Source organism: Anolis sagrei, chromosome 13 (assembly GCF_037176765.1).
Source record: "Anolis sagrei isolate rAnoSag1 chromosome 13, rAnoSag1.mat, whole genome shotgun sequence".
Taxonomy (NCBI): Eukaryota; Metazoa; Chordata; class Lepidosauria; order Squamata; family Dactyloidae; genus Anolis; species Anolis sagrei.
In genome coordinates this window covers 3,640,811-3,662,228 of record NC_090033.1, presented here as the reverse complement: position 1 = coordinate 3,662,228, position 21,418 = coordinate 3,640,811, and the positions used below count along the sequence as shown (strand labels likewise).

General features: G+C 44.3%; 1 protein-coding gene across 1 annotated transcript in view; it reads left to right on the top strand.

Moving 5' to 3' along the window:
- NOC2L (NOC2 like nucleolar associated transcriptional repressor) overlaps positions 1 to 21,418 on the top strand; it is an 88,998-nt gene that overhangs the window by 33,654 nt on the left and 33,926 nt on the right. Inside the window, exons 12-16 of the mRNA XM_067472993.1 lie at positions 6,394 to 6,505; positions 15,053 to 15,166; positions 15,277 to 15,378; positions 16,877 to 17,020; positions 18,964 to 19,077. Coding sequence (XP_067329094.1) covers positions 6,394 to 6,505; positions 15,053 to 15,166; positions 15,277 to 15,378; positions 16,877 to 17,020; positions 18,964 to 19,077 — 586 coding nt within the window. The remainder of the gene's footprint in view (positions 1 to 6,393; positions 6,506 to 15,052; positions 15,167 to 15,276; positions 15,379 to 16,876; positions 17,021 to 18,963; positions 19,078 to 21,418) is intronic.

The following is a 21,418-nucleotide window of genomic DNA, read 5'->3' as shown; positions in this document are numbered from 1 at the left end:
GAGAAGTCCCAAGTTGAAGTCCATTGTGTGTGAAGCTTCGGTTTGTTGGCTGTTGAGCCTCCACCACACTCTGGGACAGAGAGTTCCACTGCTGAACAGCTCTCACAGTCATGTTCAGATGGAATCTCCTTTCTTATAGTTTGAAGCCATTGTTCCGCATCCTAGAAACAGCACAACATAAGTAAATAAGGTTTAAGGTGTCATTTGCCCAGGAGATGGCGCTTTGCCCCAGCGAGAAAAAATGGTGAATGAGTTCGGGAAGGGAAAAGCACCGAGAGCGGAAGGGAATTGAGGATTTTGGGGGGCGTGGGGAGTGATTGCCATCCACTGGAACTCTCTTCCTTCAGGCAGGGACCAAGGCGGACTTTCCAATGTGCGTATACAAGATAACCAGCAGCAGAGAGGTTGCCGGCGGAAGCTGAAATTGGCTCCGTGCGCCTGCTGCTCTCCAATGGAGAGGGCTGGCGGGGCGGTACGTGCTTTAATTTCCTGTGGTTTGACAGAGATTTAGGGGATGCGAGCCTGGGGAGTCAAGAAGTGCTGTGTTTGGCTGCCAAAATGGATCTTGGCTGCTGAAAAAAACCTAGTCCGTTGTGACCTACGGACACAGAAATAAGGCTGTAGGGAGGAGAATCGGATTCTGCCGCAAATGGCCTCTCCAGGTTAATGTGCATGGATTTAGTTTCTGTAGATACCGTATATACTCGAGTATAAGCTGACCCGAATATAAGCAAAGGCACCTAATTTTCCCACAAAGAAACTGGGAAAACGTATTGACTCGGGTATAAGTCGAGAGTGAGAAATGCAGCAGCTACGGGTCAATTTCAAAATAAAAATAGATACCGATAAAATGACATTAATGGAAGCATCAGGAGGTGAATTGTTTTCGAATATTTACATCAAACTGTAATTTAAGATAAGACTGCCCAACTCTGATTAAATCATTATTCTAACCTTCTCCAGTGTAAATGTACTTATGTATCCTTCCAATAATAAAGAGAGTAAAATAATAAATGTAATAATAATAATAATAATAATAATAGTAATAATAATAATAGGGTAAAATACTGTAAATTCAATAATAATACATATAGTAAAATAATAAATGTTATGCAAATATTAGGGTAAAATACTGTAAATTCAATAATAATAAATAGAGTAAAATAATAGGTAATAATAATAGGGTAAAATACTGTAAATGAAATAATAATAGATTAAAATAGTAAATGTAATTATAATTATAATTGGATAAAATACTGTAAATGCAATAATAATAAATAGAGTAAAATAATAAAGGTAATAATAGTAATAATAGGGTAAAATACTGTAAATGCAATAATAATAATGGATTAAAATAGTAAATGTAATAATAATAATAATTGGATAAATAATGTAAATACAATAATAATAAATAGAGTAAAATAATAATTGTAATAATAATAATTAGAGCAAAAAATGTAATAATAATAATAAATAGAGTAAAATAAGAAATGCAATAATAATAATAGGGTGAAATACTGTAAATGTAATAATAATAATAGATTAAAATAATAAATGTAATAATAATAGGGTAAAATACTGTAAATGCAACAATAATAATAAATAGAGTAAAATAGTAAATGTAATAATAATAATAATAATTGGATAAAATACTGTAAATGCAATAATAATAAATAGAGGAAAATAATAAATGTAATAAAAATAATAATAGGATAAAATACTATAATATAATAATAGATAGAATAATAAATGTCATAATAATAGAGTAAAATGCTGTAAATGCAATAACAACAAATAGAGTACAATAATAATAAATGTAAATAATAAATAGCAAAATAATACATGTAATAACAATAATAATAAATAGTGTAAAATAATAAAGGTATAATAATAATAGGGTAAAATACTGTAAATGCAATAATAATAAATAGAGTAAAATAATAAATGTAATAAAAATAATAATAGGATAAAATACTATAATATAATAATAGATAGAATAATACATGTAATAATAATAGAGTAAAATGCTGTAAATGCAATAATAATAAATAGAGTACAATAATAAATGTAATAATAATAAATAGAGCAAAATAATACATGTAATAACAACAATAATAAATAGTGTAAAATAATGAAGGTATAATAATAATAGGGTAAAATACTGTAAATGCAATAATAATAAATAGAGTAAAATAGTAAATGTAATAATAATAATAATAATAATAATAATAGGATAAAATACTATAATAGAATAATAAATGTAATAACAATAATACAGTAAAATAATAAATGTAATAATAATAATGGGGCAAAATACTCTAAATGCAATAATAATAATAAATAGAGTAAAATAGTAAATGTAATAATAATAATAATTGGATAAAATACTGTAAATGCAATAATAATAAATAGAGTAAAATAATAAATGTAATAATAAAAGAGTAAAATACTTTTCACTTTAACAACACAACTGTTCAATGCTAACGCTTCCTGCCAAAATGGGACTGTAGAGGAGAGTCTGCTGAACAAGCCAGTACTTGCCGCATACCAGTACTGCCATCTGTTGAGGAGTTACAAAGGTGGAGGCATTACTTTTCACTTTAACAACACAACCGTTCAATGCTAAGACTCCCGCCAAAATGGAACTGTAGAGGAGAGTCTACTGAACAAGCCAGTACCTGCCACATACCAGTACTGCCATCTGTTGAGGAGTTACGAAGGTGGAGGCATTACTTTTCACTTCAACAACACAACCGTTCAATGCTAAGGCTTCCCGCCTAAATGGAACTGTAGAGGAGAGTCTACTGAATAAGCCAGTACCTGCCACATACCAGTACTGCCATCTGTTGAGGAGTTACAAAGGTGGAGGCATTACTTTTCACTTTAACAACACAACCGTTCAATGCTAAGACTCCCGCCAAAATGGAACTGTAGAGGAGAGTCTACTGAACAAGCCAGTACCTGCCACATACCAGTACTGCCATCTGTTGAGGAGTTACGAAGGTGGAGGCATTACTTTTCACTTCAACAACACAACCGTTCAATGCTAAGGCTTCCCGCCTAAATGTAACTGTAGAGGAGAGTCTCCTGAACAAGCCAGGACCTGCCGCCCACCAATACTGCCATCTGTTGAGGAGTTACAAAGGTGGAGGCATTACTTTTCACTTTTAACAACACAACCGTTCAATGCTAAGGCTTCCCGCCTAAATGATGATTGGAACGGAATATGGATAACGAGATTGGTTTATGATTCTACGATGAGACGGCGCGGATGATTTAGTGTAATTGTATTATTGATAGTTATGTTGATATTCTGTTGTGATATTGCCTTATTGTAAACTGTTTTTATATGTTGTACACCGCCGTGAGTCGCCCTAGGGCTGAGAACGGCTGTCAACAAATGCAGTAAATAAATAAATAAATAAATAAATAAATGGAACTGTAGAGGAGAGTCTACTGGACAAGCCAGTACCTGCCGCATACCAATACTGCCATCTGTTGAGGAGTTACAAAGGTTGAAGCATTACTTTTCACATTAACAACACAACCGTTCAATGCTAAGGCTTCCTGCCAAAATGGAGCTATAGAGGAGAGTCTACTGAACAAGCCAGTACCTGCCACATACCGGTACTGCCATCTGTTGAGGAGTTACCAAGGTTGAAGCATTACTTTTCACTTTAACAACACAACCGTTCAGTGCTAAGGCTTCCTGCCTAAATGGAACTGTAGAGGAGAGTCTACTGAACAATCCAGTACCTGTCGCATACCAGTACTGCCATCTGTTGAGGAGTTACGAAGGTGGAGGCATTACTTTTCACTTTAGCAACACAACCGTTCAATGCTAAGACTCCTGCCAAAATGGAACTGTAGAGGAGAGTCTACTGAATAAGCCAGTACCTGCCGCATACCAGTACTGCCATTTGTTGAGGAGTTACAAAGGTTGAAGCATTACTTTTCGCTTTAACAACACAGCCGTTCAATGCTAGGGCTTTCCGCCTAAATGGAACTATAGAGGAGAGTCTACTGGACAAGCCAGTACCAGTACTGTTGAGTTACGAAGGTAGAGGCATTACTTTTCATTCAACCCTCGTATAATCAAATCTTGCACTGACTGCGTGAGCTTTCCGATGGTGTGAGAAAGAAGCTGAGCCATGTTTCTTTCCCCAATGTGTTTTCTGGGATTTTGGCCCGGAATCGTCCAGTCCGCTCCTTGGGCAGGCGATGGTGGTGGCGGCGCATACTTCATTCCGGGACCGTCCCCAGCCGCTGGGAAGTTTTTAAGTTGGCTGTCACATCTCCGCGCGCTTGGAAATTAATGGCCTTGGTTTACAGTAAATCTATACCTTTTAACAGGTTTATCCCCCAATCAATTAATTCCTGTAGAAGGTTTTCGTCATCCCTTTTTGCCGGTTGCCAGGGCCGGGGCTCGAAAGTAGATTTATTTCCATAATGGATCCAATGATAATTATTTCACTATTTGGCGCGGGGAGGGAGGGCGGGCGGGCGGAGGGGTGGCGGGTGATTTATATGGTGTGGCTGATGCAGTTTCTCACCCTCTTTGGTTTTTACGATTTCAGCAGTCCTGGTTTAGGAAGGGAGGCAGAAGGGAGGGCAATGGGTTAGGATTGGCTTCTCAGAAGCAGAACGACTTCGAAAGGAAGAGGCGAGGCGGGAGGAAAGGAAAAGCATGTTTTGCCTTCCTTCTCAAGGCAGGCAGTCCCCGCGTTACAAACATCCGACTTACAAACAACTCGGTTAAGTGTGTTGTCAAGCACTGAAAGGGTTAATGACTCAGCAAAAGCTAGGTAGGAATCACAGTGAGGCCTTTCTCCCACTGAGGCCTTCTCACATTATTAGTTCGGCTCAGTGTGAGAAGGCCTCAGTGGGAGAAATGCCTCACTGTGATTCCTACCTCACAGTGATGCTTTTCTCCCACTCAGGCCTTCTCACATTGTTAGTTTGCCTTAGTGTAAGAAGGCCTCAGTGGGAGAAAAGCCTCACGGTGATTCCCACCTAACAGTGAGGCCTTTCTCCCACTGAGGCCCTCTCAGAGTGTTAGTTCGCTTCAGTGGGAGAAAGGCCTCACTGTGATTCCTATCTCACAGTGAGTCCTTTCTCTCACGGAGGCCTTCTCACAGTGTTAGTTCGCTTCAGTGTGAGAAGGTGGAGAAAGGCCTCACTGTGATTCCTACCTCACAGTGAAAATTTCTCCCACTCAGGCCTTCTCACATTGTTAGTTTGCCTTAGTGTAAGAAGGCCTCAGTGGGAGAAAGGCCTCACTGTGATTCCAACCTCACAGTGAAAATTTCTCCCACTGAGGCCCTCTCAGAGTGTTAGTTCGCTTCAGTGGGAGAAAGGCCTCACTGTGATTCCTACCTCACAGTGAGTCCTTTCTCCCACTGAGGCCTTCTCGCAGTGTTAGTTCACTTCAGTGTGAGAAGGCCTCAGTGGGTGAAAGGCCTCACTGTGATTCCTACCTCACAGTGAGGCCTTTCTCCCACTCAGGCCTTCTCACAGTGTTGGTTCACCTCAGTGTGAGAAGGCCTCAGTGGGAGAAAGGCCTCACTGTGATTCCTACCTCACAGTGAGGCCTTTCTCCCACTCAGGCCTTCTCACAGTGTTGGTTCGCCTCAGTGTGAGAAGGCCTCAGTGGGAGAAAGGCTTCACTGTGATTCCTACCTCACAGTGAGGCCTTTCTCCCACTCAGGCCTTCTCACAGTGTTAGTTCGCCTCAGTGTGAGAAGGCCTCACTGTGATTCCTACTTCACAGTGAGGACTTTCTCCCACTGAGGGCTTCTCACAGTGTTAGTTCGCCTCAGTGTGAACATGTCACAGTGGGAGAAAGGCCTCACTGTGAGGTAGGAATCACAGTGAGGACTTTCTCCCACTCAGGCCTTCTCACAGTGTTAGTTCACCTCAGTGTGAGCATGTCACAGTGGGAGAAAGACCTCATTGTGAGGTAGGAATCACAGTGAGGCCTTTCTTCCACTGAGGCCTTCTCACAGTGTTATTTCACCTCAGTGTGAGAAGGCCTCAGTGGGAGAACGGCCTCACAGTGAGAATTTCTCCCACTGAGGCCTTCTCACAGTGTTAGTTCGCCTCAGTGTGTTCATAATTGTTCATAATCTTGCGAAACATGACAAACTTTATGTACTGATGGAGTTTCATGGGGGTTAACCCGGCATGATGTGAGTGTTCACCCACAACCTTATGCATTTTAGAAAATAAAAAAAAATGACTTTTTCAACAAACCCAGTTTATTAAATAAATTTATATTCCACTTTTTTTTCTGAGATCAAGTTGAAAAAGATACTCACTGGATTTCCTCAGGATTTCTATTCCAAGCACATTCTTATAATCCTTTCTTCTTGTCGTTTTGTTTTTTAATCTTAGGCTGGTACCCACGGCTCGGTTCTATCCCTTGCGCATGCACTGCGTCCGAGCGCTGACCCTTTTGTCAGAGAACACTCGGACCTTCATTCCCGTCCTGCCTTTCATTTTGGAGGTGAGTGCTCTGTTTGCACCCATGGCATAGGCCAAGCCACCTTGGTTCATTGCTAATTGATCATGATCATCAAGTTTGCAGACGACACCAAATTGGGAGGGAGAGCCAAGACTCCAGAGGACAGGAGCAGAATTCAAAACGATCTTGACAGATTAGAGAGATGATTGGCCAAAACTAACAAAATGAAGTTCAACAGTGACAAATGCAAGATACTCCACTTTGGCAGAAAAAACGAAATGCAAAGATACAGAATGGGGGACGCCTGGCTCAAGAGCAGTACGTGTGAAAAAGATCTTGGAGTCCTCGTGGACAGGAAGGTGAACATGAGCCAGGAATGTGATGTGGCGGCAAAAAAAGCCAATGGGATTTTGGCCTGCATTAATAGGAGCATAGTGTCTAGATCTAAGGAAGTAATGCTACCCCTCTATTCTGCTTTGGTTAGACCACATCTGGAATGTTGTGTCCAATTCTGGGCACCACAATTCAAGAGAGATATGGACAAGCTGGAATGTGTCCAGAGGAGGGCGACTAAAATGATCAAGGGTCTGGAGAACAAGCCCTATGAGGAGCGGCTTAGGGAACTGGGCATGTTGAGCCTGAAGAAGAGAAGGCTGAGAGGAGATATGATAGCCATGGATAAATATGTGAGAGGAAGCCACAGGGAGGAGGAGGGAGCAGGCTTGTTTTCTGCTTCCTTGGAGACTAGGACGCGGAACAATGGCTTCAAACGACAAGAGAGGAGATTCCATCTGAACATTAGGAAGAACTTCCTGACTGTGAGAGCCGTTCAGCAGTGGAACTCTCTGCCCCGGAGTGTGGTGGAGGCTCCTTCTTTGGAAGCTTTGAAGCAGAGGCTGGATGGCCATCTGTCAGGGGTGATTTGAATGCAATATTCCTGCTTCTTGGCAGAATGGGGTTGGATTGGATGGCCCATGAGGTCTCTTCCAACTCTTTGATTCTATGATTCTATAATTGTAGGGGTTTTGCACATGTGTGGATGTGTGTGTTTGCAAATGCTCGCTGGGTAACCACATCCTCTCGGCCCTTGCGGCTTTTTGGCGGATCCTTCCTTACCCGCTCTCTACCAACCCCTTTCCTTCCTCTGAGGTTTTGCAGCTTGGGTTTCGGGATAGAGTCTCATTCACCCACCTCTCCCCTCCTTGCCTTTGCTGTATTTCCCCCTCGCTCGCCCACAAGCCACATATATCATCCCGGCTGTGGTTTTCGCTTGCTTTCCTGCCCGTGCAACCACATCCGGCACTGCTGGGCCTTTAAACAGGCACCCTACCCACCAACATGGACTGGGTGATGGTTGGGTCGGGGAGGAGAAAGCATCAATGTCAATATACTTAGTTCATGTTCCTTTAAACAACCCATTGTTTGTCTGTGCACCCGCACATGTGTGTAAGGGGCAGGGGGTTCTGTGTGCAAAGTTTGGGCCAGGTCCGTCATTGGTAGAGACCACAATTTTTCAGGTTGTGGGTGAACTACAACTCCCTGAAAGGAAGGTCTGCCCCCCCCCCCCCCCAAACCTCTCCAGTAATAAAATTTCAGCATATCAGGTATGTGTGCCAAGTTTGGTGCAGATTCGTCATTAGTTTGGTTCACAGTGTTCTCTGGATGCAGGTGAACTACAACTTTCCCAGGGCAAGGATGGCCATATTCCCAGGGCAGTCTTGCCAAAATTGGGCCTGTATTCAAAGCAGGATACGTTGGATCTGTATGCCAAGTTTGGTGCAGATCTGTCATTGGTTGGGTTCACAGTGCTCACTGGATGCAGGTGAACTACAACTCCCAGATTCCCAGGGCAATCATGCCCAAATTCTGCCTATATTTAAAGTTGGGCATGTTGGATCCGCATGCCAAGTTTGGAGCAGATCCGTCATTGGTTGGGTTCACAGTGCTCTCTGGATGCAGGTGAACTACAACTCCCAGATTTCCAGGGCAATCATGCTCTAATTCCCAGGGCAATTATGCCCAAATTCCGCATATATTTAAAGTTGAGCACGTTGGATCTGCGTGCCAAGTTTGGTGCAGATCCATCATTGGTTTGGTTCACAGTGTTCACTGGATGCAGGTGAACTACAACTCCCAGATTACCAGGGCATTCATGTCCAGATTCCACCTATATTCAAAGTTGGGCACGTTGGATCTGCATCCCAAGTTCGGTACAGATCTGTCATTAGTTGGGTTCACAGTGTTCTCTGGATGTAGGTGAACTACAACTCCCAAATTCCATGGGCAATCATGCCCAGATTCCCAGAGCAATCGTACCCAAATTCCGCCTGTATTCAAAGTTGGTCACGTTGGGTCTGTGTGCCAATTTGGTACAGATCCATCACTTGTTGGCTTCACAACGCTCTCTGAATGCAGGTGAACTACAACTCCCAAATTCCCACGGCAATCATGTCAAGATTCTCAGGACAATCGTACCCAAATTTCATCTGTATTCAAAGTTGAGCATGATTGATCTGCGTGCCAAGTTTGGTACTGATCCATCATTGTTTGGGTTCACAGTATTCTCTGGATGCAGGTGAACTACAACTCTCAAATTCCATGGGCAATCATGCTCAGATTCCCAGAGCAATCATGCCCAAATTCAGCCTATATTTAAAGTTGGGCATGTTGGATCTGCATGCCAAGTTTGGTGCAGATCCATCATTGTTTGGGTTCACAGTGTTCTCTGGAAGCAGGTGAACTACAATTCCCAGATTCCCAGGGCAATCATGCCCAGATTCCCAGGACAATTGTACCCAAATTCCACTTGTATCTTAAGTTGGGTACATTGGATCTGTATGCCAAGTTTGGTGCAGATCCATCATTGGTTGGGTTCACAGTGTGCTCTGGATGCAGGTGAACTACAACTCCCAGATTCCCAGGGCAATCATGCCGAAATTCCAGCTGCATCTTAAGTTGGGCACAATGGATCTGTGTGCCAAGTTTGGTGCAGATCCATCATTGGTTGGGTTCACAGTGCTGTATGGATGCAGCTGAACTACAACTCTCAAATTCCATGGGCAATCATGCTCAGATTCCCAGAGCAATCATGCCCAAATTCTGCCTATATTTAAAGTTGGGCATGTTGGATCTGCATGCCAAATTTAGTGCAGATCCGTCATTGGTTGGGTTCACAGCGCTCTCTGGATGCAGGTGAACTACAACTCCCAAATTCCCAGGGCAATCGTGCCCAAATTTGGCCTGTATTCACAGTTGGGCATGTTGGATCTGTATGCCAAGTATGGTACAGATCCATCATTGGTTGGATTCACAGTATTCTCTGGATGCAGGTGAACTACAACTCCCAGATTCCCAAGGCAATCATTCCCAGGACAATCGTAAACCTAATTCCACCTGTATCTTAAGTTGGGTACATTGGATCTGTGTGCCAAGTTTGGTGCAGATCCATCATTGTTTGGGTTCACAGTATTCTCTGGATGCAGGTGAACTACAACTCCCAGATTCCCAGGGCAATCATGCCCAGATTCCCAGGACAATCGTACCCAAATTCCACCTGTACCTTAAGTTGGGTACATTGGATCTGTATGCCAAGTATGGTACAGATCCATCATTGGTTGGGTTCACAGTGCGCTCTGGATGCAGGTGAACTACAACACCCAAATTCCCAGGGCAATCATGTCCAGATTCTCAGGACAATCGTACCCAAATTCCACCTGTATCTTAAGTTGGGTACATTGGATCTGTATGCGAAATTTGGTACAGATCCATCATTGGTTGGGTTCACAGTGTGCTCTGGATGCAGGTGAACTACAACTCCCAGATTCCCAGGGCAATCATGCCGAAATTCCAGCTGCATCTTAAGTTGGGCACAATGGATCTGTGTGCCAAGTTTGGTGCAGATCCATCATTGGTTGGGTTCACAGTGCTGTATGGATGCAGCTGAACTACAACTCTCAAATTCCATGGGCAATCATGCTCAGATTCCCAGAGCAATCATGCCCAAATTCTGCCTATATTTAAAGTTGGGCATGTTGGATCTGCATGCCAAATTTAGTGCAGATCCGTCATTGGTTGGGTTCACAGCGCTCTCTGGATGCAGGTGAACTACAACTCCCAAATTCCCAGGGCAATCGTGCCCAAATTTGGCCTGTATTCACAGTTGGGCATGTTGGATCTGTATGCCAAGTATGGTACAGATCCATCATTGGTTGGATTCACAGTATTCTCTGGATGCAGGTGAACTACAACTCCCAGATTCCCAAGGCAATCATTCCCAGGACAATCGTAAACCTAATTCCACCTGTATCTTAAGTTGGGTACATTGGATCTGTGTGCCAAGTTTGGTGCAGATCCATCATTGTTTGGGTTCACAGTATTCTCTGGATGCAGGTGAACTACAACTCCCAGATTCCCAGGGCAATCATGCCCAGATTCCCAGGACAATCGTACCCAAATTCCACCTGTACCTTAAGTTGGGTACATTGGATCTGTATGCCAAGTATGGTACAGATCCATCATTGGTTGGGTTCACAGTGCGCTCTGGATGCAGGTGAACTACAACACCCAAATTCCCAGGGCAATCATGTCCAGATTCTCAGGACAATCGTACCCAAATTCCACCTGTATCTTAAGTTGGGTACATTGGATCTGTATGCGAAATTTGGTACAGATCCATCATTGGTTGGGTTCACGGTGCTCTCTGGATGCAGGTGAACTACAACTCCAAGATTCCCAGGGCAATCATGCCCAGATTCCCAGGGCAATCGTGCCCAAATTTGGCCTGTATTCAAAGTTGAGCATGTTGGATCTGCCTGCCAAGTTTGGTGCAGATCCATCATTGGTTGGGTTCACAGTGCTCTCTGGATGCAGGTGATCTGCAACTCCCAGATTCCCAGGGCAACCATGCGCAGATTCCCAGGGCAATCATGCCCAAATTTGGCCTGTATTCAAAGTTGAGCATGTTGGATCTGCGTGCCAAGTATGGTACAGATCCATCATTGGTTGGGTTCACAGTGCTCTCTGGATGCAGGTGAACTACAACTCCCAGATTCCCAGGGCAATCATGCCCAAATTTGGCCTGTATTCACAGTTGGGCATGTTGGATCTGTATGCCAAGTATGATACAGATCCATCATTGGTTGGGTTCACAGTGCTCTCTGGATGCAGGTGAACTACAACTCCCAGATTCCCAGGGCAATAGTGCCCAAATTTGGCCTGTATTCACAGTTGGGCATGTTGGATCTGTATGCCAAGTATGGTACAGATCCATCATTGGTTGGATTCACAGTGCGCTCTGGATGCAGGTGAACGACAACTCCCAGATTCCCAGGGCAACCATGCGCAGATTCCCAGGGCAATCGTGCCCAAATTCCACCTGTATCTTAAGTTGGGTGCATTGGATCTGCGTGCCAAGTATGGTACAGATCCGTCATTGGTTGGGTTCACAGTGCGCTCTGGATGCAGGTGAACTACAACTCCCAGATTCCCAGGGCAATCGTGCCCAAATTTGGCCTGTATTCACAGTTGGGCATGTTGGATCTGTATGCCAAATATGGTACAGATCCATCATTAGTTGGATTCACAGTGCGCTCTGGATGCAGGTGAACTACAACTCCCAGATTCCCAGGGCAACCATGCGCAGATTCCCAGGGCAATCGTGCCCAAATTTGGCCTGTATTCACACTTGGGCATGTTGGGGTGTGTGTGCCAAGTTTGGTCCAGACCCTGTCCCAGGAACCAGATCATCATGGACATCATCCTCAGTCCCAACATAACCATTAAGCACAGTCCCAGGCTGATACACAACAGCCCCGACCTTTAAACTACGTCTCTCCCCTCCCTTCCTTGTGCTCCTTGGAGCAGAAAGGGGGCCCTTGTTCCTCCTTCCCCTCCCTTTCCCTCGCTGTCCTTGTCACACCGCCGCGGTGACAGCTCGGGCGTCTTGTGCGGTCTCTCCGGTGCGCTGGAATTCCCCAAGCCCCTGCCGGAGGGAAAAGAGGAGCGAGAGGCGTGATGCGCCTTGACAGCAGCTTCTGCTTCCCTGGCGCGGAGAACACCTGCCCCCGGCGGCTTCACCTCTCTTTCGGAGGGTTGAGACGTGCGCCGGCGCGGCGTCCTATACTTAGAACCGAGTGGGGCGCCTGTGCGTGCCTTGCGTGGAAAGTCCCGAAACGAAAACGAAGCGGAGAGGCAGGCATGGAAGGGTGCGTCCGCCTCCCGCACTGTCTCCGCATCTCATTTGCGATCGTCTCCGCGGCTGACATTCTTCAGCTCCGGCGGCAGGAGGCTCGTTTGGCTCCAGGGCTGGAAGGCACGTCTGCGTAAACAACACGGCAACGGCTCCTCTTTCCCCGTCCCCACCCCCTTCCCCGTGGGGGACAAGGCTGGCTCGCCAATTTAGAAATCGTCTCCTTTTTCCCCCCGGGAAGGAAAGACGTGGTAACCCTGATATGCTCCGGGAGGCACTTTAAAAAAAGACACGCAACACACACAGGCAGCTGACGCTGAAACCTTAGCACTGATGGATTTGTGAGACTTGTGTAGTTGATCCAAAAAAAAATTCCAAACCCATTTTGGATGGTGGTTCGATTCAAAATTGAATTCCGAATTTTTAGGAAAGACGTGTGAACCCTGATATGCTCCGTGAGGCACTTTAAAAAAAGACCCACAACACACACAGGCAGCTGACGCTGAAACCTTAGCACTGATGGATTTGTGAGACTTGTGTAGTTGATCCAAAAAAAAATTTCCAAACCCATTTTGGATGGTGGTTCGATTCAAAATTGAATTCCGAATTTTTAGGAAAGACATGTGAACCCTGATATGCTCCGTGAGGCACTTTAAAAAAAGACACGCAACTCACACAGGCAGCTGACGTTGAAACCGTACCACTGACGGATTTGTGAGACTTGTGTAGTTGATCCAAAAAAAAAAAATTCCAAACCCATTTTGGATGGCAGTTCGATTCAAAATTCTGAATTTTTTCGTATTTTTTTCCGAAGTTTCAGAAATTTCCGAATCACTTCGTTAATGGCGGACGCGATTGCGCACCACGCAAGACTTTAAAGTATGGGATTTGTAGTGCCTTTTAAAAAAACTTTCCGAAGTTTCTGAAAGAGGGAAGGAGAGAAGAAAGGAAAGAAAGAAGGGCAGAGAAGGAAGGAAGGAGGGAAAGAAGGAGGGAAGGAGATAAAGAAGGAAAGAAAGAAGGGTAGAGAAAGAAGGAAGGAGAGAAGGAGGGAGAGAAAGAGGGAAGGAGAGAAGGAATGAAAGAAAGGTAGATAAGGAATGAAGGAGAGAAGAAGGGAAAGAAGGAGAGAAGGAAGGAAAAAAGAAGGGTAGAGAAGGAAGGAAGGAGAGAAGGAGGGAGAGAAGGAAGAAAAGAAAAGGGCAGAGGAGGAAGGAAGGAGAGAAGGAGGGAAAGAAGGAGGGAAGGAGATAAAGAAGGAAAGAGAAGGGTAGAGAAGGAAGGAGGGAGAGAAAGGAGGAGAAAGAGGAAAGGAAGGAGAGAAGGAGAGAATGAAAGGTAGAGAAGGAAGGAGGGAGAGAAAGCGGGAAAGAAGGAGGGAAGAAGAGCAAGAAGGAAAGAAAGAAGGGCAGAGAAGGAAGAAAGGAGAGAAGGAGGGAGAGAAAGAGGGAAAGAAGGAAGGAAGGAGAGAAAGAAGGAAAGAAAGAAGGGTAGAGAAGGAAGGAGGGAAAGAAGGAGGGAAGGAAATTAGAGAAGGAAGGAGGGAGAGAAAGGGGGAGAAAGAGGAAAAGAAGGAGAGAAGGAAAGAAAGAAAGGTAAGGAAGGAAGGAGAGAAGGAGGAAGAGAAAGGGAAAGAAGGAGGGAAGGAGAGAAAGAAGGAAAGAAAGAAGGGTAGAGAAGGAAGGAAGGAGGGAAAGAAGCAGGGAAGGAGAGAAAGAAGGAAAGAAAGAAGGGTAGAGGAAGGAAGGAAGGAAAGAAGGAGGGAAGGTGATAAAGAAGGAAAGAAAGAAGGGTAGAGAAGGAGGGAGGGAGAGAAAGGGGAAGAAAGGAAAAGAAGGAGAGAAGGAAAGAAAGAAAGGTAGAGAAGGAATGAAGGAAGGAGAGAAGGAGTGAGAGAAAGTGGGAAAGAAGGAGAGCAGGAGAGCAAGAAGGAAAGAAAGGGTAGAAAAGGAAGGAGGGAGAGAAAGAGGGAAAGAAGGAGGGAAGGAGAGAAAGAAGGAAAGAAAGAAGGGTAGAGAAGGAAGGAAGGAGAGAAGGAGGGAATGAAATAAAGTGAAAGAGGGAAGGAAGGAAGGAAAGAGACAAGGAAGGATGGAACCAAAGAGCAAAGGAAGTGAGAAAAGAAACAAGTAGAGGAGGAAGAAAGAAGAAGGGAAAGAAAGAGAGGGAGGGAAGGAAGGAAAGAGGGAGGGAAAGAAGGAGTGAAAGAAAGGAGGGAAAGAGGGAGGGAAGGTTGGCCATAGCAACGCGTGGCGGGTACAGCTAGTAGGAAAAATGATCTTTCCATCATCCTGGAACATGGGGAATCTTGGATCCTATGGCGTGTTCAATTGAAGTTGCTCTTTGCTCAGGTAACAGCGTCCCTGTCGTCCTCACTTCTTTTCTCTTCTTCCGCCCAACAGATCTTCCAAGAAGTCGACTTCAACAAGAAGCCCGGCCGCATGAGCAACAAACCCATTAACTTTGCTGTCATCTTGAAGCTCTCCAATGCCAACCTGCAGGAGAAAGCCTTCCGGGTAAAAGGGGAATGTGTATCGCTGGAGGGATTTGCAGGGACGCCTGAAGGTCTGTGTTCTTCCCTCTTTGGAGCATCCCTTGGACGCTTTCCCCATTCTCTCTCTTCCAGGATGGACTCATTGATCAGCTGTACGATTTGACTTTGGAGTATCTTCATAGCCAGGCCTACGTGATTGGGTTTCCGGAGCTAGCTCTCCCAGCTGTTCTTCAGGTAAGGGAATGTTGTGTGCTTCTAATATGAGGGTTGAATGAAAAGTAATGCCTCCACCTTCGTAACTCCTCAACCGTTGGCACTACAGGTATGTGGCTTGTTCAGTAGATTCTCCTCCACAGCTCCATTTTGGCAGGAAGCCTTAGCATAGAACAGTAGTGTTGTTAAAGTGAAAAGTAATGCCTCCACCTTTGTAACTCCTCAACAGATGGCAGTACTGGTATGGGGCAGGTACTGGCTTGTTCAGTAGACTCTCCTCTACAGTTCCATTTTGGCAGCAAGCCTTAGCATTGAACGGTTGTGTTGTTAAAGTGAAAAGTAATGCCTCCACCTTCGTAACTCCTCAACAGATAGCAGTACTGGTATGGGGCAGGTACAGGCTTGTTCAGTAGACTCTCCTCTACAGTTCCATTTTGGCAGCAAGCCTTAGCATTGAACGGTTGTGTTGTTAAAGTGAAAAGTAATGCCTCCACCTTCGTAACTCCTCAACAGATGGCAGTATAGGTGTATGTGGCAGGTATTGGCTTGTTCAGTAGACTCTCCTCTACAGTTCCATTTTGGCAGCAAGCCTTAGCATTGAACGGTTGTGTTGTTAAAGTGAAAAGTAATGCCTCCACCTTCGTAACTCCTCAACAGATGGCAGTACTGGTATGGGGCAGGTACTGGCTTGTTCAGTAGACTCTCCTCTACAGTTCCATTTTGGCAGCAAGCCTTAGCATTGAACGGTTGTGTTGTTAAAGTGAAAAGTAATGCCTCCACCTTCGTAACTCCTCAACAGATGGCAGTACTGGTATGCAGCAGGTACTGGCTTGTTCAGTAGACTCTCCTCTACAGTCCCATTTTGGCGGAATGCCTTAGCATTGAACGGTTGTGTTGTTAAAGTGAAAGGTAATGCCTCCACCTTCATAACTCCTCAACAGATGGAGCATTCTGAACTCCACCAATGATAGAATTGAACCAAACTTGGCATACACGACCAACAGAAAATACTGGAAAGTTTTGGTGAACATTGACCTTGAGTTTGGGAGTTGCAGGACATTGACCTTGAGTTTGGGAGTTGTAGTTCATCAACATGCAGAGAGCACTGTGGACTCAAACAATGATTGATCTGGACCAAACTTGGCGCAGATACTCAATGTGCCCAAATGTGGAGTTTGAGGCCTTGACATTTGGGAGTTTTAGTTGCTGGGATTTATAGTTCACCTACAATCAAAGAGCATTCTGAACTTCACCAACAATGGAATTGAACCAAAAGAGCATGCTTTTGAAATCCGAGCCATGATTCTGTGTTTGCTCGATTCCGCCTGTCCTCGTTTCTCAACTTGCTTCGCCTACTTTCTAAATATACAATCTCAAAAGGAAAAGAAGTTGGAGGGAATTTTATTTTTCCGTTTGTTTTTATGGTTTGCTTTAAATTGGAAATCTTTGATGGATTTTTCTCCCGTCTGGTTCTCTTCCTGTCCCTTCCCTCTTCCTCCTCCTTCTCCTCCTTCTCCAGCTGAAGACTTTCTTGAAGGACTGCAAGGTTGCCAACTATTGCAAGACCATCCGTCAGCTCTTGGAGAAGCTGCAGGAAAACTCGGCCTACATCACCGCCAAGCGCCAGAAAGCCACCTTTGGCGTCGCGAACCGGGACGCTGTGGTGAGTTCCTCTTGGCATGTTTCTCCCTCCATTCATGCTTCTTTGAATTCTGCAGCACTGCTGGTCACAGCTGACCTCCAGTTAGAGCACTCAAGGGCCAGGGCTTCCCAGTTCTCCATGTCTATGCCACAGTTTTTAAGGTTGGCTTTAAGCCTATATTTCAATCTCTTTTCCTGTCCAGCAACCTTCCATTTTTCATTCTTGAGTTGCGAGACGGTGATCTTTGGGAGTTGATAGCATAGGAGGTTAAATAGCTTCTCGTATGCTTCTGCAAAGGCATTTCGAGTGTACAGAGACTACATTGCCATCAGCATATAGGAATTCTAAAACATATGTTGTTGTGACTAGCCTGTTGAGGTGAAATAGCTTCTCGTAGGCCTCTGCAAAGGTGTTTAGAGTGGCTTGTAGGTCTCCTTCTGAGTGTGCACAGAGTATGTTATCATCAGCATATTGGAATTCTATAATAGATGTTGTGGTGACCAGTCTACTGAGGTTAAATAGCTTCTCGTATGCCTCTGCAAAGGTGTTTAGAGTGGCTTGTAGGTCTTCTTTTGAGTGCGCACAGACTACGTTATCATCAGCATATTGGAGTTCTATAACAGATGTTGTTGTGACCTTGGTTTTGGCTTTCAGTTTGCTGAGATTAAATAGTTTAAGCTTAAGTAGTTATATGGACACACCACATTGGTGGCAATGCTAGCTGTGGATTCTGGGAGATATTGTCCAGACTGTTCATACTGTCAAGCTTTCAAAAGTTTTATTTCTGTATCGCTCTCCTTCACACATTCACTGAAAATTTAATACAGTTCGACGCCACTTTAACTGTCCAGGCTCAATGAAATTGAGTTGTGGGATTTGTAGCTTCTGCAAGACATTTAGAGTGGCTTGTAGGTCTTCTTCTGAATGTGCACAGACTACGTTATCATCAGCATATTGGAGTTCTATGACTGCTGCTATAGGTCTTCTGCATACGCACAGACTACATTATCATCAACATATTGGAGCTCTATAACTGATGTTGTAGGTCAGTGGTTTTCAACCTGGGGTCCCCAGGTGTTTTTGGTCTTAAACTCCCAGAAATCCCAGCCAGGTTACCAGCTGTTAGGATTTCTGGGAGTTGAAGGCCAAAAACATCTGGGGACCCCAGGTTGAGTACCACTGTTATAGGTCTTCTTTTGAATTCACACAGACAACCTTAACATCAGCATATTGGAGTTCTAGAACCAATGTTGTAGGTCTTCTTCTGAATGCACACAGACTATGTTATCATCAGCGTATTAGAGTTCTATAACTGATGTTGTAGGTCTTCTGAATGTACACAGACTACGTTATCATCATATTGGAGTTCTATAACTGATGTTGTAGGTCTTCTTCCAAATGTGCACAGACTACATTATCATCAGCATATTAGAGTTCCATAACTGATGTTGTAGGTCTTCTTCCGAATGTGCACAGACTACATTATCATCAGCATATTAGAGTTCCATAACTGATGTTGTAGGTCTTCTTTTGAATGAGCACAGACTACATTATCATCAACATATTAGAGTTCTATAACTGACGTTGTAGGTCTTCTTCTGAATGCACACAGAGTATATTATCATCAACATATTGGAGTTCTATAACTGATGTTGTAGGTCTTCTGAATGCACACAGTCTACATTATCATCAGCATATTGGAGTTCTATAACTGATGTAGGTCTTCTGAATGCACACAGACAACGTTATCATCAGCATATTAGAGTTCTATAACTGATGTTGTAGGTCTTCTTCTGAATGCACACAGACTATGTTATCATCAGCATACTGGAGTTCTGTAACCGATGTTGTAGGTCTTCTTCTGAATGTGCAGAGACTACGTTATCATCAATTCAGATTAGCAAAAATATACACTAACAAGCACATAATGAAGGCTTGTTTCCTTTGGTTGTGATTCTTCCCAGGAACAATGGGAAAAGAAGGTCAGAGAAGAAGGGACGCCGCTGACGAAATACTACGCTCACTGGAAGAAGCTGAGGGAGAAGGAGCTGCAGCTGGAGATCAGCGGCAAAGAGCGGGTAGAGATTAATTAAGTGTATTAATTGGTTGGGTTGGGCCTAATTGACTTGAAAAACTGGTGGTGGGTTTTCATATTTTTAAAAAAGATTATTTTAATATATTGCTGAAGAGGCATTCCTGGGAGAAGAGCCAGAGTGCCTCTCCAGAAAGGAAGCTTGGGATGAGAGGCAGGCATTTTGGAAAGCTCCCACCACCATGATGGGAGTTGTAATCCATCCTGCAGCTGAAGAGCACACCCAACCCCACCAATGGTGCATCCGGATGCAGCCCCTTGGACTCTTTTCTCAGGCCCTCCTCTCTCTCACCACCCTATCCTTCCTTCCTTCTCTCTTTCCTTCCCCTTCCCATTCCCTTCCACCCTTCCATCCTTCCTTCCTTCCTCTCTTTCCTCCCTCCCTCCTTCCTTTCCTTCCTTCCCTCTTTCTCCTTCCTTTCCCATCCATCCATTCATCCATCCTTCCCTTCCACCCTTCCATCCTTCCTTCCTCTCTTTCCTCCCTCCCTCCTTCCTTTCCTTCGTTCCCTCTTTCTCCTTCCTTTCCCTTCCACCCTTTCATCCTTCCTTCCTTGCCTCTTTCCTCTCTCTATTTTTTTCCTTCCTTCCTTCCTTCCTTCCTTCCTTCCTTCCTTCCTTCCTTCCCTTTTGTCTTCCCTTTCTTCTCTTTCCTTCATCCTTCTCTCTCTCTCTTCCTTCCTTCCTTCCTTCTTTCCTTCCTTCCTTCCTTCCTTCCTTCCTTCCTTCCCTCCTTCCTTCCTTCCAACCTTCCTTTCCACCCTTTTGCCCTTCCTTCCCTCTTTTCTCCTTCTTTCCTTTCCGTTCCTTTCTTCTTTCTTTCTTTCTTTCTTTCTTTCTTTCTTTTCTTCCTTCCTTCCTTTTTCTTTTCTCTTTATCCTTCCTTCCTTCCTTCCCTTCCATCCATCCTTCCCTTCCACCATTTCATCCTTCCTTTCTTTCCTCTTCCCTCCCTCTTTCTCCTTCTTTCCTTTCCTTTTGTCTTTCTTTCCTTCCTTCTCTTTTTCCTTTATTCTTCCTTCCCTTCCTTCCCTTCTATTCATTCATTCATTCATCCTTCCCTTCCACTCTTTCATCCTGCCTTCCTTGCCTCTTTCCTTCCTCCCTCTATTTTTATCCTTCCTTCCTTCCAACCTTCCTCTCCATCCTTTTGCCCTTCCTTCCTTCCCTCTTTCCTCCTTCTTTTTCCTTCTTTCCTTTCTGTTCCTTTCTTCTTTCCTTCCTTCCTTTTTCTTTTTTCTTTATCCTTCCTTCCTTCCCCTGCACCCTTCCATCCATCCTTCCTTTCCACCATGTCATCATTCCCTCCTTCTCCTTCTTTCCTTTCCTTTTGTCTTTCTTTCTTTCCTTCCTCCTCCTCTTCCTTTATTCTTCCTTGCCTTCCTTCCCTCCCTTTCCTTCCCTTCCATCCATTCATCCATCCTTCCTTTCCACCCTTTCATCCTTCTTTCCTTGCCTCTTTCCTCCCTCTCTCTATTTTTCTCCTTCCTTCCTTCCTTCCTTCCTTCCTTCCTTCCTTCCTTCCAACCTTCCTTTTCACTCTTTTGCCCTTCCTTCCCTCTCTCTTCCCTCCTTCTTTCTCCTTCTTTCTTTTCCATTCCTTTCCTCTTTCCTTCCTTTTTCTTTTTTCTTTATTCTTCCTTCTTTCCCTTCCACCCTTCCATCCTTCCTTCCCTCTTCCCTCCCTCTTTCTCCTTCTTTCCTTTCCTTTTGTCTTTCTTTCTTTCCTTCTCTTTTTCCTTTATTCTTCCTTCCCTCCCTTCTCTTCCCTTCCATCCATTCATCAATCCTTCCCTTCCACTCTTTCATCCTTCCTTCCTTACCTCTTTCCTCCCTCTCTTTATTTTTCTCCTTCCTTCCTTCCTTCCTTCCTTCCAATCTTCCTTTCCACTCTTTTACCCTTCCTTCCCTCCCTCCCTCTTTCCTCCTTCTTTCTCCTTCTTTCCTTTCCATTTCTTTCATCTTTCCTTCCTTTTTCTTTTTTCTTTATTCTTCCTTCTTTCCCTTCCATCCTTCCTTCCTTCCCTCTTCCCTCCCTCTTTCTCCTTCTTTCCTTTCCTTTTGTCTTTCCTTCCTTCCTTCTCTTTTTCCTTTATTCTTCCTTGCTTTCCTTCCCTCCCTTCTCTTCCCTTCCACCCATTCATTCATCCACCCTTCCCTTCCACTTTTTCATCCTTCCTTCCTTACCTCTTTCCTCCCTCTCTCTCTTTTTCTCCTTCCTTCCTTCCCTTTTGTATTTCCTTTCTTCTCTTTCCTCCATCCTTCCCTTCCTTCCTTCCTTTAATCCTTCCTTTCCACCCTTTCTCCCTCCCTTCCCTCCCTCCCTC